The following is a 14,574-nucleotide window of genomic DNA, read 5'->3' as shown; positions in this document are numbered from 1 at the left end:
TGGAGCGCTTTAAAGGTGGTAACTAACACCTTAAAGCGCACCCGGAAGACCACTGGTAACCAGTGCAGCTCGCGCAGCAGCGGTGTTATATGGGAGCGACGAGTCCCTCCCAACACCGCCCGCGCGGCCGCATTCTGGACCAGTTGAAGTCTCCGGGTGCTCCTCAAAGGGAGCCCCATGTAGAGAGCATTACAGTAGTGGGTAGTGGGTGGGAAGCAAGCTGAGGCCTACAAGCTCCATGCACCCATAGCTTCTGCAGCCCATTTTAGGCTCCCTTCAGGGGCTGGATGGGAAGCAGGCCTTGGCCAACAGACTGTAATTACCCTCCATATACCAGTTATTTCTGCTGAGAAGCTTTAGACTTTCTTGCATGGCTGAGTAACTGGGTTGCGAGGAGGCTGCGGCCTGGGGAAACCCCAAGGGGCAGTGAGTGGTGCACTGGGTGCCTTGGGGGTGGGGGCCTTTGGAGGCCCTGGGAGACCCAGGGCAGGCAGGCCTGGGCCTGCGCTAGACTTCCCAGAGCCTTTCCCACCCCCAAGGCACCTGGTGTTCCGCTTAACAACATTCACATGCATTTAATGGCCCCAACTGAGCTTTCTGCTTTTCACAGAGGAGCAGGGCCGATGTGATGCTAGGCTGAGCTTCTTATTTCAGAGGCTGCCAGCCTGGTGGCAATCTCCTGCTCTTCCGGCTCCCCACGCCATCCTCTTGCGGGCCCCATCATTGAAGGAGACCCCACCAAGTCCAGCAACCAACGGAGCCTTCTTGAAGAGCTGGAACCCGAACACAGCCTTTCCTCCAGGACTCGGAGGGTGAACCCTGGCCAAACGCTGTCTCAGTATCCAGCCAGAAGGCCACTGCCTGCCAAGCCCAGGAACCTGGAGGCTCCAAAAAGTCACTTCCCCGAAGGAGACTCCAGGGGCCTTGAACCAGTTGCCCAGAGATGTAGAATCTGAAACCCAGACCTTAGGAAATAGAGCTGAGAACCTGAAATCAGTTTTAAGGAGAGTCCACACATTTCACAAACAAATAGAGCACCTCAAAAAATACACACACACACACCCTAGGGTTGCCAGGTGTCCACTATTTGAGTGGACAGTCCGCTTTTTCACATTATGTTTGTTGTGTCCTGAGCCTGCAAAAGCAGGCTCGGGACGTTGCAAGAGTCCCGGGCATTTGCAAAAGCTGCCCGGGACCAGACTGAGTGGCGCCGGCCTTGCGCGCATGCGCAAGGCGGGAAAAGACCGCCTTATGATTGGTTGGATTTGCCCGGGGATCAGAAGGTATAAATAGAGGCCTGCGTGCCTCTGCTCGGGTTGTTCGTAGATTGGAAGCAGAGAATAAAGACTTGTTAGAAATGCTTCGTCTCAAGCGCCATTATTCTCCGGACTTAACAATGTTCACTATTTTTTTTCACAAAATAGTGGACATTTTTTTTATTCAAAAGCTTTATGATGAAATGGTACGTAATCTAAAGCTGTACAGTCTACTTTTTTTACTACTTAACCCCCCCCCCCCGCTTGTCCGCTATTTTTTGGAAGCAGACCTGGCAACCCTACCCCACACTCATGAGAAGTACCTTGGAAGGGGGGAAGGGAAGAAGGCCTCATGGCTTCCATCTTGACTTTTTTAACCTCCCTCCCCCTCCTTCCCCAGATATCCCTGCTCCAATCCTATATGTACTAACCTATTGAACCAAGTGATACTTCTTTTGAAGCAATAAATCATTGGATGATAATAAATCAAGATCTTGTTAGTTTATTTTTGTGTGAAATAATTGACTAGCATACTGGAGGGAAAGGTTCCCTATTTCCCCATCCACTATATTTTAAATCATTCCCTTCAGTTCTAACATACCTGCTGACAAAAGAGCAGTAGGTTGGAGCTGTGGGAGAAAAAGAATAAACTTAATAATAAAAATCAAAGTTGCTGTTCTTAAATGAAATGAAATTATTTTACTGTAGTTGCTGATCAGCTTTAAATAACATAAAACAACATAGAAACAAAGATGAAAATAAAATAATCTTTCTTAGTCAAAAGTCTCAAATATCTTCACATTTAATCAGTTTTGTTCTAGATTGCAGTCTGAGTTTTCTCCTTCAGAAAGTGTTGCCTGTGCTTTAAATCCTGGGTTCTGTGTTTCTTGGTCACAATCAATCTGACCAAGGGACAAAGATTAGGACTCAATTTTTCCCCACACATTGATTACAGCCTCATTTAGCAACTACCTCTGCTAGCAACTGTTCACAAATATAATAGTAAATAAATGTAACACTCAGGACCGTACAAGTTGGAAACATGTGGAAGAGGCCTTCATTCTGCAGTGGGTAGACAATGGCTAAGGTGATGATGATGATGATGATGATAATTTAAAAATATTTTTCCGACCAATGGGGTGCCCAGATTTCTCTGTTTGACAGCAATGAGACTAACTAACGCTAGCATTGCTGTATAAGGGAACATTATCTAAATGGTAGGGCAGCAACCAGCAGTCTTCACAATGTCTCTCTCTCTCTGTCTGTGTATCAGATAATTCATTTAGCGACCATTTCACTTCCAATTTATGAAATAGATTATGATTGCTAAATGAGGAGAAGGTTTATATTATACTGTAGACCTAAAAAGAATTCTGAACTATGACCACTGTATCTGCTGTTAATTATGGGTCCAATTAGCTTTCATCCCACTCATTCTTTTGAACATCCTTGGGGTCAAAAATGTAAAAGTGAACCAGATTTTACTTACAGGTTGGGTGTGCTGGACACTGAGTAATAAAAGAAAAAAGGAGCAGCATTAGGAAAACCAAATTGCCTAGTTCTTGTACATATAGAATAGAATAGAGCTGGAAGGGACCTTGCAGGTCTTCTAGTCCAGCCCCCTGCTCAAGCAGGAGAACCTATATCATCTCAGACAAGTGATTGTCTAGCCTCTTCTTAAAAATCTCCAGTGATGGAGCGCCCACGATTTCTCGAGGCAAGCTGTTCCACTAGTTAATTGTCCTCACTGTCAGGAGGTTTCTCCTCAATTCCAGGTTGCTTCTCTCTTTGATCAGTTTCGAACCATTGTTTCTCGTCCTGCCCTCTGGTGCTCTAGTGAACAACCTGACCCCTCTGCCTTGTGGCAGCCCCTCAGATACTGGAACACTGCTATCATGTCTCCCCTATTTATTCTTTTCCTTAGACTAGCCAGACCCAAGTTCTGAAGCCATTCTTTGTATGTTTTAGTCTCCAGGCCTTTGATCATCTTAGCTGCTCTTCTCTGAATTTTTCCCAAACTCTCAATATCTTTTTTGTGATATAATAATAATAATAATAATAATAATAATAATAATAATAATAATAATAATAATAATAATAATAATAATAATAATAAAGTTGGAAGGGACCTTGGAGGTCATCTAGTCCAACCCCCTGCTCAGGCAGGGAAACCTATACCATTTCAGACAAATGGCTGTCCAGTCTCTTCTTTAAAACTTCCAGTGTTGGAGCATTCACCACTTCTGGAGGCAGGATGTTCCACTGGTTAATTGTTCTAACTGTCAGGAAGTTTCTCCTTAGTTCTAGGTTGCTTCTCTCCTTGATTAGTTTCTATCCGTTGCTTCTTGTCCTGCCTTCAGGCGCTTTGGAAAATAGCTTCACCCCCTCTTCTTTGTGGCTGCCCCGAGATATTGGAAGACTGCTATCATGTCCCCCCTCGTCCTTCTCTTCATTAAACTAGACATACCCAATTCCAGCAGCCGTTCCTGATATGCTTTAGCCTCCAGTCCCCTAATCATCTTTGTTGCTCTTCTCTGTACTCTTTCTAGAGTCTCAACATCTTTTTTACATCCTGGTGACCAAAACTGGATGCAGTATTCCAAGTGTGGCCTTACCAAGGCATTGTAAAGTGGTATTAATACTTCACATGATTTTGATTCTATCCCTCTCTTAATGCAGCCTAGCACTGTGTTGGCCTTTTTGGCAGCTGCAGCACACTGCTGGCTCATATTTAAGTGATTGTCCACTAGGACTCCGAGGTCCCTCTCACAGTTACTACTATTGAGCAAGTTACCCCCTATACTATACCTGTACATTTGGTTTTTCTTGCTTAAATGTAGAACCTTACTTTTTTTACCATTGAATTTCATTTTGTTAGATAGTGCCCAGTGTTCAAGTCTGTCCAGATCCTCCTGTATCTTAAGCCTGTCTTCTAGAGTGTTGGCTATTCCTGCCAGCTTGGTGTAATCTGCAAATTTGATGATTTCCCCATCTATCCCCTCGTCCAAATCGTTGATGAAGATGTCGAAGAGCACTGGGCCCAGAACAGAGCCCTGGGGCACCCCACTACACACTTCCCTCCATGTAGATGCGGTTCCATTGAGGACCAGCTACGGATCCATCTGGCGGTGATGCTGTCTAACTCACATTTTTCTATCTTATCAAGTAGTAGATTGTGATCTACTTTATCAAATGCCTTACTGAAGTCCAAGTAAATTATATCCACTGCATTTCTCTGATCCACTAATTTTGTCACTTGGTCAAAGAATGCAATAAGATTTGTCTGGCATGATCTGTTTTTGACAAACCCATGTTTATGACCAAAATTTTGTGACCAAAATTGGCTGTGGTAGTCCAGGTGTGGTCTAGGGTTTTATAGGGTTTTATAAAGTGGTACTAATACTTCATGTGATCTTGATTCTATGCCTCTGATTATACAACCCAGGCTTGTTTTAACTTTTTTGGCTGCTGCTGCACACTGCTGGCTCATAGTCAAGTGATCGTCCACTAGGACTCCAAGGTCCCTCTCATAGTTACTGTTTTTGAGGCAGGTCTCGCCCAGTCTGTATTTGTGCCTTTGGTTTTTCCTGCCTAAATGTAAAACTTTGCTTTTCTCCACATTGAAACTCATTTTGCTGGATAGGGCTCATTGTTCAAGTTTGTCCTGTTTGGATACTGAGTTTGTCTTCTGGGGTGTTTAGAATAACATCTATTCTGAAAAGCTACGGCAATATTTGATAGTGGGGGACTTTAAGATAATGACAGAAACCTGACATCACTTCTTTTCAAATGCACCAAATATTTTAAGATGTTTTAACTTGTTGCCCTCTTGAGAGTGTTGTGCTTGAAATATGAATTATCTTAAAAACATGATTCTTAAACATGGTACTATATGGTGTTTATTCTCTCATTTAACATTTTTATAATCTACTGCTACATGATAATTATAGTTTCATTCTGAATAAATTATGCCTTGAGATTAGTCATCAAATTATAAACCAAAATCATATATACAAGCAATTAAGCTATTTTTACTTACTCCATTCAAAGGAACAGGATATGGTCGACGAGTAATATGGTCATGTGTAGTGCCTTCTGCCCAGCCTCCTTAAAATGCAATTTTAAATAGTTAGAATACAGAAAAGAGTTAGACTTTCATTTTTTAAAAACAGCTAAGCTACCCAATTTAGTGTCCCTCTTATCTTCAAGCAATTTTAAATTCCATAAATTAATGAGCTGGGTAAAAAGTTATTTTTCTTTGCCCAGAATTGTATGGATTTTATTGGCTTTTATGGGAAACAGAAAAACAAAATGCTCTCAGGATCCAATCTGGGTCGGCCACCGAGACCAGAGGTTTGGTCTTCTGAACTTTCAAACTTGTGCTGGAGCCCCTCCTTGGGGAGAAGTTCTCTCTCACCACACATTCTGGTGGGAGAGAAGTTCCTGGAGGATGGGCTCTGGCATGAGTCTGAAAGCTCGGAAGACTAAGCCTCTGGTCCCAGTGGCCGACCCAGATTGGATCCTGCAACATTATCCTGGGACACGTAGATTTGCCTTCCTTCATGAAAATGCTCTCAACTTAATTGAGTGTTTGGATGGAACAGCTGTAGTTAATGTGTTTGCAATTATGCAAAAGTATTTGGAGTTCCAGTATGCTTAATGAATTCCCTGTTGACAGAAATGTTGATAGCTTTGTTTTCTTAGGCTCAAAGTGAATGAAGATTGATAGTATGCTGGAGAAGTGAAGACAAGTTAATCCTGGAGAGGAAGATAATGTCAAATTTAGGCAAGATCTTGCAGGATAAGGACAATGGAATGAAGACATGAAAGATCAGAACAGTTAAAGCAGGATGTTTGTTTTTCTGCAATCATACAGTATTGAGAGATGGGCAATCAGAAAAGAGACTTTTGAATTCTGACTTTGGCTACTAAGATAGTGTGGACTGCAAGAAGAATCAGTTCTGGACCAAATAAGGCTTGCTGCTTTCTTGAAGCGATAATCAGGAAACAAAATCTCACTTATTTTAGATATGTAATGTGTCAGATGATGATGACAGTCTAGAAAAAACAACTACCAGTAAGTTGGCAAGGTTGAGGGAAGCAGAAAGCAGAAAGTGATGGCTGGAGGGAAGCTATTATTGAGAAGTCGCTATAAAACCTACAGGTTGTGTTTAGGAACAAGTCAAGATTGAGGCTACTGTATTTTCCTGTAGTTTTTATTCATGTATGAAATGTTTATGCCACCCATCTCACTGATACAGCGACTGATAGCCAACTAACTAACTAACTAACTGTCCATAGTTAGCTAACTAACAATTTAATCCTATATATTCTGGTTAGAAGCCCCTGCAGGGCCAGCTGACCAAGCCCCAGCAACTCCATATGACCTCAAGACCGAGCACCACTGACTGGCCTCAGACCCTATGTCACCTCAAGACACACATAGATGGGGCACTGCATCACCTTAAGCCCCATGTTCTCTAGCATCTGCCCATGGCACTTGCTACTCCACCCCTAGCTGTCACCTGTCTGCATGCTTGCCTTGGATTCCTGCCTCTTCCTAGACTACAGGTTGGCAACCTGCGGCTCTGGAGCCACATGCATGCTCTTTGAGTCTTTCCCTGCGGCTCCCAGCCTCCTCTGCCATTTGCAGAGAGAGACAGAGCTTCTCTCTCTCTCTCTCTCTCTCTCTCTCTCTCTCTCTCTCTCTCTCTCTCTCTCTCTCTCTCTCTCTCTCTGTAAAAAAGAGAGTGGACTCATGGTGTTCTCCCATGAGCTGAAAAGCTTTTTGGGCGGGGCTCCTCCCTTTGCTGCATCTCTGCAGGAAGCAGGAAGGGCAGGAGAGAGCTAGCTAGCCCAGCTATGCTGACTCAGGAATTCTGGGAGTTGAAGTCCATGAGTCATAAAAGAGCCAGGTTGCCTACCCCTGAGCTAGCCCAATAAGAATGTGTGTCAGCTGGTTGGAGAACAGCTTGAAGCCAGCTTGCCAGGTGAGCAGAAGATCAGAGAGAGGAAGAGAGAGGTGAATTACTTACTTACTTACTCGCGGCAGACCATTCACCTCGCAATCTTCCCCTTCGCAGTCCGTCCTGTTCCTCTATGCATTCACAGCTATCCCCCACCCTCAATCCGCACTTTAACTCCTCGTTCTTTCTTTCGACAGCCATGTCATTAGCCAGTTTATCCTCGCTGCTCTTACCTTCATACACCTTATTGAGCAGCGAGGATAAACTGGCTAATGACACAGAGACTGCGACCGGAGCATTGATTGGCCGACTGAGCCCCATGACGGCATCCATGGGTCGGGCGCAAAAACAGCTTGATCATGTATAAATAAGCACTCCCATTGACCTAGATTGATCCCTGATGATGCTGGCAGTGGCCAGCGAAAGCTAGGATTTTAACTTATTAAAACTTTTATAGTTTTTAAATTTTCCTGGTGTTCACGTTTCTTGTTCCTCGTCATGAGCATACCCAGGAATCACTCTTTTATTTTTAGTACTGTAAAGAAGATGACAAAGGTCAGCACTGGATGGGGTGGGGAATGTGAAACAGATGGAATCATTAGAAAGGTGGACCAGCCTGAATTCTGATAGTATGTGGGGGTAGTGCAATAGCCAGAACTTGGAGGATCAGTTATGCTTCCATTTTTTCAGTACCTTCATAACTTTGAACTGTCACTGAACAAATGAATGTAAGCTGAGTACAAATTGTAATGGCATGTATAATATACAGTAATACTGTAAAGATTATGCAGCTGCTCATTACTGTCATTGTAGGCCATATCAGGAAACAAATACATATAAATTAGTGGAACTCCATTTATTGTTAGTGGGTATGATAACAGAATTTTGAAAACCTGACAGAAATTCTTTTTATTTATTTTCAGCAACCAGTGTAATGTTTTGTGACATGGGCGGTTATTAAACAAATAAACATGATTACTACATTTTTAAACCCTTGGTATAAATCACTTACCCCACAGTAGTAGCATTACAAAGGCTACAAACATTAGAAGACCCTCATTTTCCTTCATAGTTATTATGTTTCTTAGACAGACCTTCTTGAAACTCCTGAAAAACATAATTTGGGAAAAGGATAATTGTCTTCAAGAATCTTGAATGATATCATCCATAAGGATCTGAGCCATTTTTTAACTTCCCAGAAGGTAGGACATGAATTCATTTCATAAAATCATTGAATCATAGGGCTGGAAAGGAGATCTTCTAGTCCAACCACCCCTGCCTGGCAGGTGTTCTTATTCCATTCTGGTCAAATAGTTGTCCAGTCTATTCTTGAAAACCTCCAGTGATGGAATACCGACAACTCAGTGAGACAAGCTGTTCTATTGATTAATTGTTCTCACTATTAGGAAATTTCTCTTTAGTTCTAGGTTGGATCTCTTTTTAATGAGCTTCCACTCATTGCTTCATGTCCTGCTCTCAGGTACTTTGGAGAATAAATTGACCTTGGTGCTCTTCTGTGTGACATCCTCTCAAGCATTAGAACACAGTATCATATCACTCGTAATCCTAGTGTTTGATAGGCTAGCTAGATTACCTAGTTCCCTTAACTCTTCATCATACTGTTTAATCTCCAAACCCATTATCATTGTTGTTGCTGTTGTCTGCACATTTTCTAAGAGTCTCAGCAATTTTTTTATATGGTGGTGACCAGAACTAGATGCAGTATTCCAAGCATGGCCACACTATTACAGAATAAAGCTGCACTATCACTTCTTGTAATCTTTATGCTATCTCTCTGTTGATGCAACCTAGGACTGCACTGGCTTTTTTTTTGGCAGCTGCAGCACACTACTGACTCATATTTAAATGGTGGTCCACTAGGTTGGTGTTATTTATCCCTAACAATGTATCCCTGTTTATTTGTTTGCTTATTTGATTTATACAGTTGCTGATATTGAGCCAGCTACCACCTATTCTGTGCCTATGCATTTGTTTTTTCCTGCCTAAGTTCAGGATGTTACTTTTCTCACCATCCAAGTGCATCTTGATAGGGCCCAATGTTTGAGTCTGTCAAGAGCCTTCTGAACCTTGAGTCTATCTTCTAAAGCAGAGGTGTCAAACTGCCGGCCCACAGGCCGGACACGTCACCAGGAAACCGCATACACCCCATTGCCAGCAATGGGGGGAAAAGCTCCGATATGTCACGTGACGTCACGTGACATCGCGAGTTTGACATGTCTGTTCTAAAGTGTTAGCAATTCCTCCCAGCCTAGTGTCATTTGCAAATTTGATGAACTCTCATTCTATTCTCTTGTCTAGATAAGTCATGAAGATGTTGAAAAGCACTGGGCCCAAGACAGAACCTTGAAGCTATGCATGCTTTCTTCCAATAGATGTAGTTCCACTGAGGACCTCACGTTGAGTGTGGCTGGTCAGTCAACTGTGAATCCATCTTGTGATGCTGCTGTCTATCCCACATTGTTCTATCTTACCAAGAAGTAGGCTGTGTTCTACTTTGTCAAATGCCTTACTGAAGTCCAAGTAATACCATATCCACATCAGTTCCTTGTTCCATTAATTTAGTCTCTTTATGAAAGAAGGCAATAAGGTTTGTCTGACCTGATCTGTTTTTTCAAATATATTGCAAATGTAGGTTGAATTCTGATTGAAATGTAGGGAAAATGTCATAGGGTCATAGCAATTTGACAAAGTAGTCCAGTACAAAGAGAAGAAGTGAGCTTCCTTTAACTAGATAAAGAGGATAGACACCTTCTGACAGAAATGCATTAATATGGGACTTCCGGTGGTGACAGGCTGCATCGCATGGCGGCTTTTGTTAGCCGCCCGCCTGGGAGCGCGTCAAAGCCTGAAGAGACAGCGTTCGTTAGCTGTCTCTCGGCTCGGAACCTCGTCCCTCGGGCAAAGAGGGGGGGTGAGTAAGTCCGGATAGGGCTCGAGCTTCCTCTCACCCCGGTTTTGTTGTAATCGGGGTTGAGAGATGTTAGCTCGCCCGGAGTCTGGATGGTCTCCGTGCCCCACGGCGCCTTCGCTCCTATTCCTTTGGAGCGAAGCCAGATGCAGCTCCCACCTCTGCTATTGGAAGGTATTTGGACTTAAATTTTAAGCAGACGGAACTAAACAGGAGGTTCGGATTAACAGTGGATTGTTTTTGACTTTGACTCTGGAATATACTAACATCTTCTTTACTTTGTGGTGATTTAAAGTGAGAGAAAATGGCTGCGGACTTGCCGTTTCTCTGGAATACTTTCGTTTGTTTTTTTTTTACTTTCACTTTTTTTTGGCTACTGACTGGAAAGAGATACATTGTTACTTATCCGGCTCTGGAAAGTTTTAGCTGCAATGAATTTGTGGTGTATTCTGGCTGGTGATATTAATACTGCTATCTTTTTGGATTAATGAAGTATATTTAAAAAATTTTTGGCAGTTTTAAAATGGCTGCGGATCTGAGGAAAAGAAAAAAGAGTGAGAAAGAAATTTTTCTTTTTGGTTGCTGAGTGGATCTCACTGAAAATGTCTTTATCTTTCATTATGAGTGATCTACAGAATGTTTTGATGCAAGCAGTCAAGCAATATAGTGTGGAAGTTAAAGATCTATGTTTTAAGAGATTGGAAGAATTATATGGAACTGTGGCATCTGCTCTCCAGAAGTTTATAGTTCCAGATTACATTGAGCAACGGGTGAATAAAGTATGTGAAGAGGTTGAAGAAGATGTCATGGAAATATCCCAAAATGAAATGCTATATTATGGAGAATTGGAAAGTGAAAAGTTTGAAAAGCTGGGAAAAGAAGCGGTAATTGATTTGGTTATGGTTTGGGTGTACCTCCCTAGTGAAATTTTGAGAAAAAAAAAGTTTATATAGAATCCATTTATGGGTCGTACACCAGAGAAAACCAGCTGAAGACATTGCCGTTTGTGCCCTTGGAAGAAGTTTACAGGCTTACTACTCGCAAAAATTTTGGATACGTTATAAAATGTAAAAGGTGGGAAATGTACTGATTATGAGGTTGATTTTGTGATGTGAAAATGAATGAAACTGGGGGGAGATGCAAAATGGAGAGCTGGGTTAGAAGGATTGTTCTTGAAGCTTATATTTTTAAAATTTTGGATTAGCAATATAAATAAGATGAATGAAGTAGATGATTAATGATATATAATTATAAAGGAGTTATGATTATTGCAATGAGAAATGGTAAAGTTTAATCTTTAGATATTTGGATTGGGGGAAGTTGGATAATTATATTATATTATGAGTTTTGGTGTTAAAATAGAGTTTTTTTATTATTTGAGTTAAAGGTTTTTTTAAGGATTGTCTTTGAAGCTTATACTTTTAAAATTCTGGATTAGTATTATAAATAAGAAGAATGAATTCATATGAATGTCTTGAAGTAGATGATTAATGATATACAATTATATTATTTTATTATTTGAGTTAAAGTTTTTTTTTTTTAAGGATTGTCTTTGAAGCTTATACTTTTAAAATTCTGGATTAGTATTATAAATAAGAATGAATTTATATGAATGTTTTGAAGTAGATGATTAATGATATACAATTATATTACTTTAAAGGATTTAATTTTTGTATTTAATGGGATTATTATAATGAGAAATGATAAAGTCTAATTTTTAGATATTTGGATTGGGGGAAGATGGATAATTATATATGAGTGTTGGTGTTAAAACAGTATAATTTTTGTTTTTTTTTAATTATTTGAGTTAAAGTTTTTTCTTATATAACTGATTGTTTTAGGAGTGTGTTAGTTCTGGGAAGTCGGCGATTAGGGGGAGATTATAATTTGATGTACTCAATTATTATAGGTTTATAATGGAATTGTATTAATAAAAGGATATACTCGGCTGGTACCCCAAGCTGCACTCGATGAGGTGGTTAAGAATGCGGAGGGGATGTAGAGAGGTGGTAAGAAAAGGAGGAGAGGTTGTGGGTTTAGGGGGAGGAAGGAGAGGTAAAGTGGATGAGGGTGGAGGCAAGGCGGGGACTGCCGAGTGTATCCGAAAATGTTCTGAGTATTTTTATTGTTTGTTGGTGTATATACATGCATCATTTGTATTTGTATTTGTTGTCTTAATTGAAAAATTAATAAAAATTTCTATCAAAAAAAAAAAAGCTTTAATATGGATTCCTGCACTGAATAGTTATAGCCCAATGTGATTGTGTGTCATACATGAAACATGTTAAATGTGTCATGACTTCCATCACAGAATTGTAACAGCCCCCTTGACTATTGACTGCCTCAAATCCATGCCTTTTTTATTCTTTTTACCCTGAGACCAACAGCAACAGTGTAATTATCAATCTGAAATGTTTTAAATATTTGCTGTGTCTGCCAAAACCTGAGTATATACTCTTGGAGCATGGGATAATTTGGCTTTGGAATAGGAAATATTAATCTGAAGACCAGGTTTCCACATCATTTTCTCTGCCTGGGAAATCTTTCCAAAGAGGTCAATGGTGGGGTTCAAATACCTTAACATCTGGTTCTCTGCGTGGATGCAGGCCTGGGCCTCCGAGGCCTAGAATGGACTTCCGGAAGTGACATCAACACATTTCTGGCGGGCCATTCTAGGCTTGGGAGCCCTCTCCAGGCCTCCGAGGCCTAGAACAGACTTCCAGAAAGAGGTGTGATTAAAATGGCTTCTAAAACTCTATAGAAATAACAGTGCTGTAGGACAGGACTTGTGGACTTCAACTCCCAGAATTCCTCAGCCAGTCTTAAAGTTGCCAAGGTTGAGGACCCCTGTTACAGGACATGATCTGCCTCCTTTTTGCCTGAGAGCTAAAAGGGCAAAACATTTGGAATAGGAGATTTTATATCTACCATCAAGAATAGCTTGATGGGAATCCATTTGATAGAAGTAAAGGAAAGGTCTTCAAAATTTAATATTGAAAGAGAAATTTAAAATTGAATTTGCTGCAGTGGAAATTTACTGAGTGGAGAAGCTATGATGGCTGGGAAACAGAAAAGGATAACATAAAGAAAGGATGTAAAAGAAACACGTAAGCAAAAATTAGCTGGGTCTTAGAGTGGGAAAGGAAGAAGACAAGCTATAAAAACATCTGTAAGAGAAGATAACTAGCAAAACAGGAAAAAACCTATTTTTCTAAGAAGTCATAAAAAAGGGGGCCAGAACTCAGGCAACTGAGCATGTGCAATTTAGTTGATTAATATTAACTGACACATCTTGCATAAATTTTAAAGGGGGTTTTAATTACTTTTAAATTGGACATATTTAAATATTTTGTTTTAATCAAATTTTAATTAAGTATATGTATATATGTTAGTATTTTATTCAATTGTCAGCCGCCCTGAGTCCGTAAGGAGAAGGGCGGGATATAAATGCAATTAATAAATAAAATAAAATAAAAAATTATCTCTTAATTTTAATGTACATGTGATGTATGATTTAGTATGTAGCAGGAAATATGTAGGAGGCGGTCAGAAAGAGTGTAACCTCATAGTACCTCAGCCAATGGGGAAAGAGGAGGGATGTACGGGACAGGCATGTATAAAGATGGAAATATTTTGGGTTGCAATTTTGGAGAGAACCAAGCTTTGATAGCTTCTCTCCCCACTTATTGCAATAAATAAACCAAAAGGCCTTCACTGTGTCTTGGCTGGTTATTGGTCAGGCGAGCTTGCCTCTGGTCACGAAGGAAAGTAGCCAGGAGCACATAACACATTGAACCTAACTAGTGAGAGCTGGCTACTGTGGGACTATAGGGCTATTCCACAACTGAACTGAGAAATGAATCAGTGGCTACTTTCACAAATCCCTTTTAACCAGATTATTGGATTAACTAACTGTTTGGGTTCATAAGCATCCCCACCCATTTCCACAAGTGACTCTGGGTGGTAAACAATAACCACTAGAATAAAAACAATTCTAGACTCTGGCCTTTAGGGCCTTGGAAAGCCAGCAGGGTTGAGACCATTCTAATCTCTGGAGGCAGAATGCTCCAGAGGGTGGGCACTGCTGTAGAAAAGGCAGAGGCCTCCTGGGCCCCACCAATCTGCACTCCTGAATAGGCCGGGCCCAAAGCCGACTGGGTGAATTTGGCCAGTCAATATCTCTCAGCCCAGCCCAACTTACAGAGTTGTTGTGGGGAAAATAGAAGGAAGAAAGAACATTATGTATGTTCACCACCTTGAGTTACTTATAAAGTAATAAAGGTGGAATGAAAATCAATCAAATAAATAGCAAAATCATGTTCCCATAAATTAATCATAACAATAAAAGGGCAAAATTTAAAATATTAAATGAATAAATTGATATGAGGACCAATTTATGTATGGTTGACCTACAAGTGTGAAG

The 14,574-nt window shown here is 40.9% G+C and overlaps 1 protein-coding gene across 1 annotated transcript in view; it reads right to left on the bottom strand.

The window, feature by feature from the left end:
• Positions 1–14,574, bottom strand: part of LOC107290435 — a 25,960-nt gene that overhangs the window by 9,991 nt on the left and 1,395 nt on the right. Inside the window, exons 2-5 of the mRNA XM_015819315.1 lie at positions 8,235–8,329; positions 5,296–5,363; positions 2,746–2,764; positions 1,858–1,885 (exon numbers count right to left, since the gene is read on the bottom strand). Coding sequence (XP_015674801.1) covers positions 1,858–1,885; positions 2,746–2,764; positions 5,296–5,363; positions 8,235–8,292 — 173 coding nt within the window. The 5' untranslated portion in view covers positions 8,293–8,329. The remainder of the gene's footprint in view (positions 1–1,857; positions 1,886–2,745; positions 2,765–5,295; positions 5,364–8,234; positions 8,330–14,574) is intronic.

The sequence above is a fragment of the Protobothrops mucrosquamatus genome, unplaced genomic scaffold (genome assembly GCF_001527695.2).
Source record: "Protobothrops mucrosquamatus isolate PMUCROS unplaced genomic scaffold, P.Mucros_1.0 scaffold894, whole genome shotgun sequence".
NCBI classification, from domain to species: Eukaryota; Metazoa; Chordata; class Lepidosauria; order Squamata; family Viperidae; genus Protobothrops; species Protobothrops mucrosquamatus.
The sequence above is the reverse complement of the archived record's forward strand: the minus strand, read 5'-3'. Positions and strand labels throughout refer to the sequence as shown.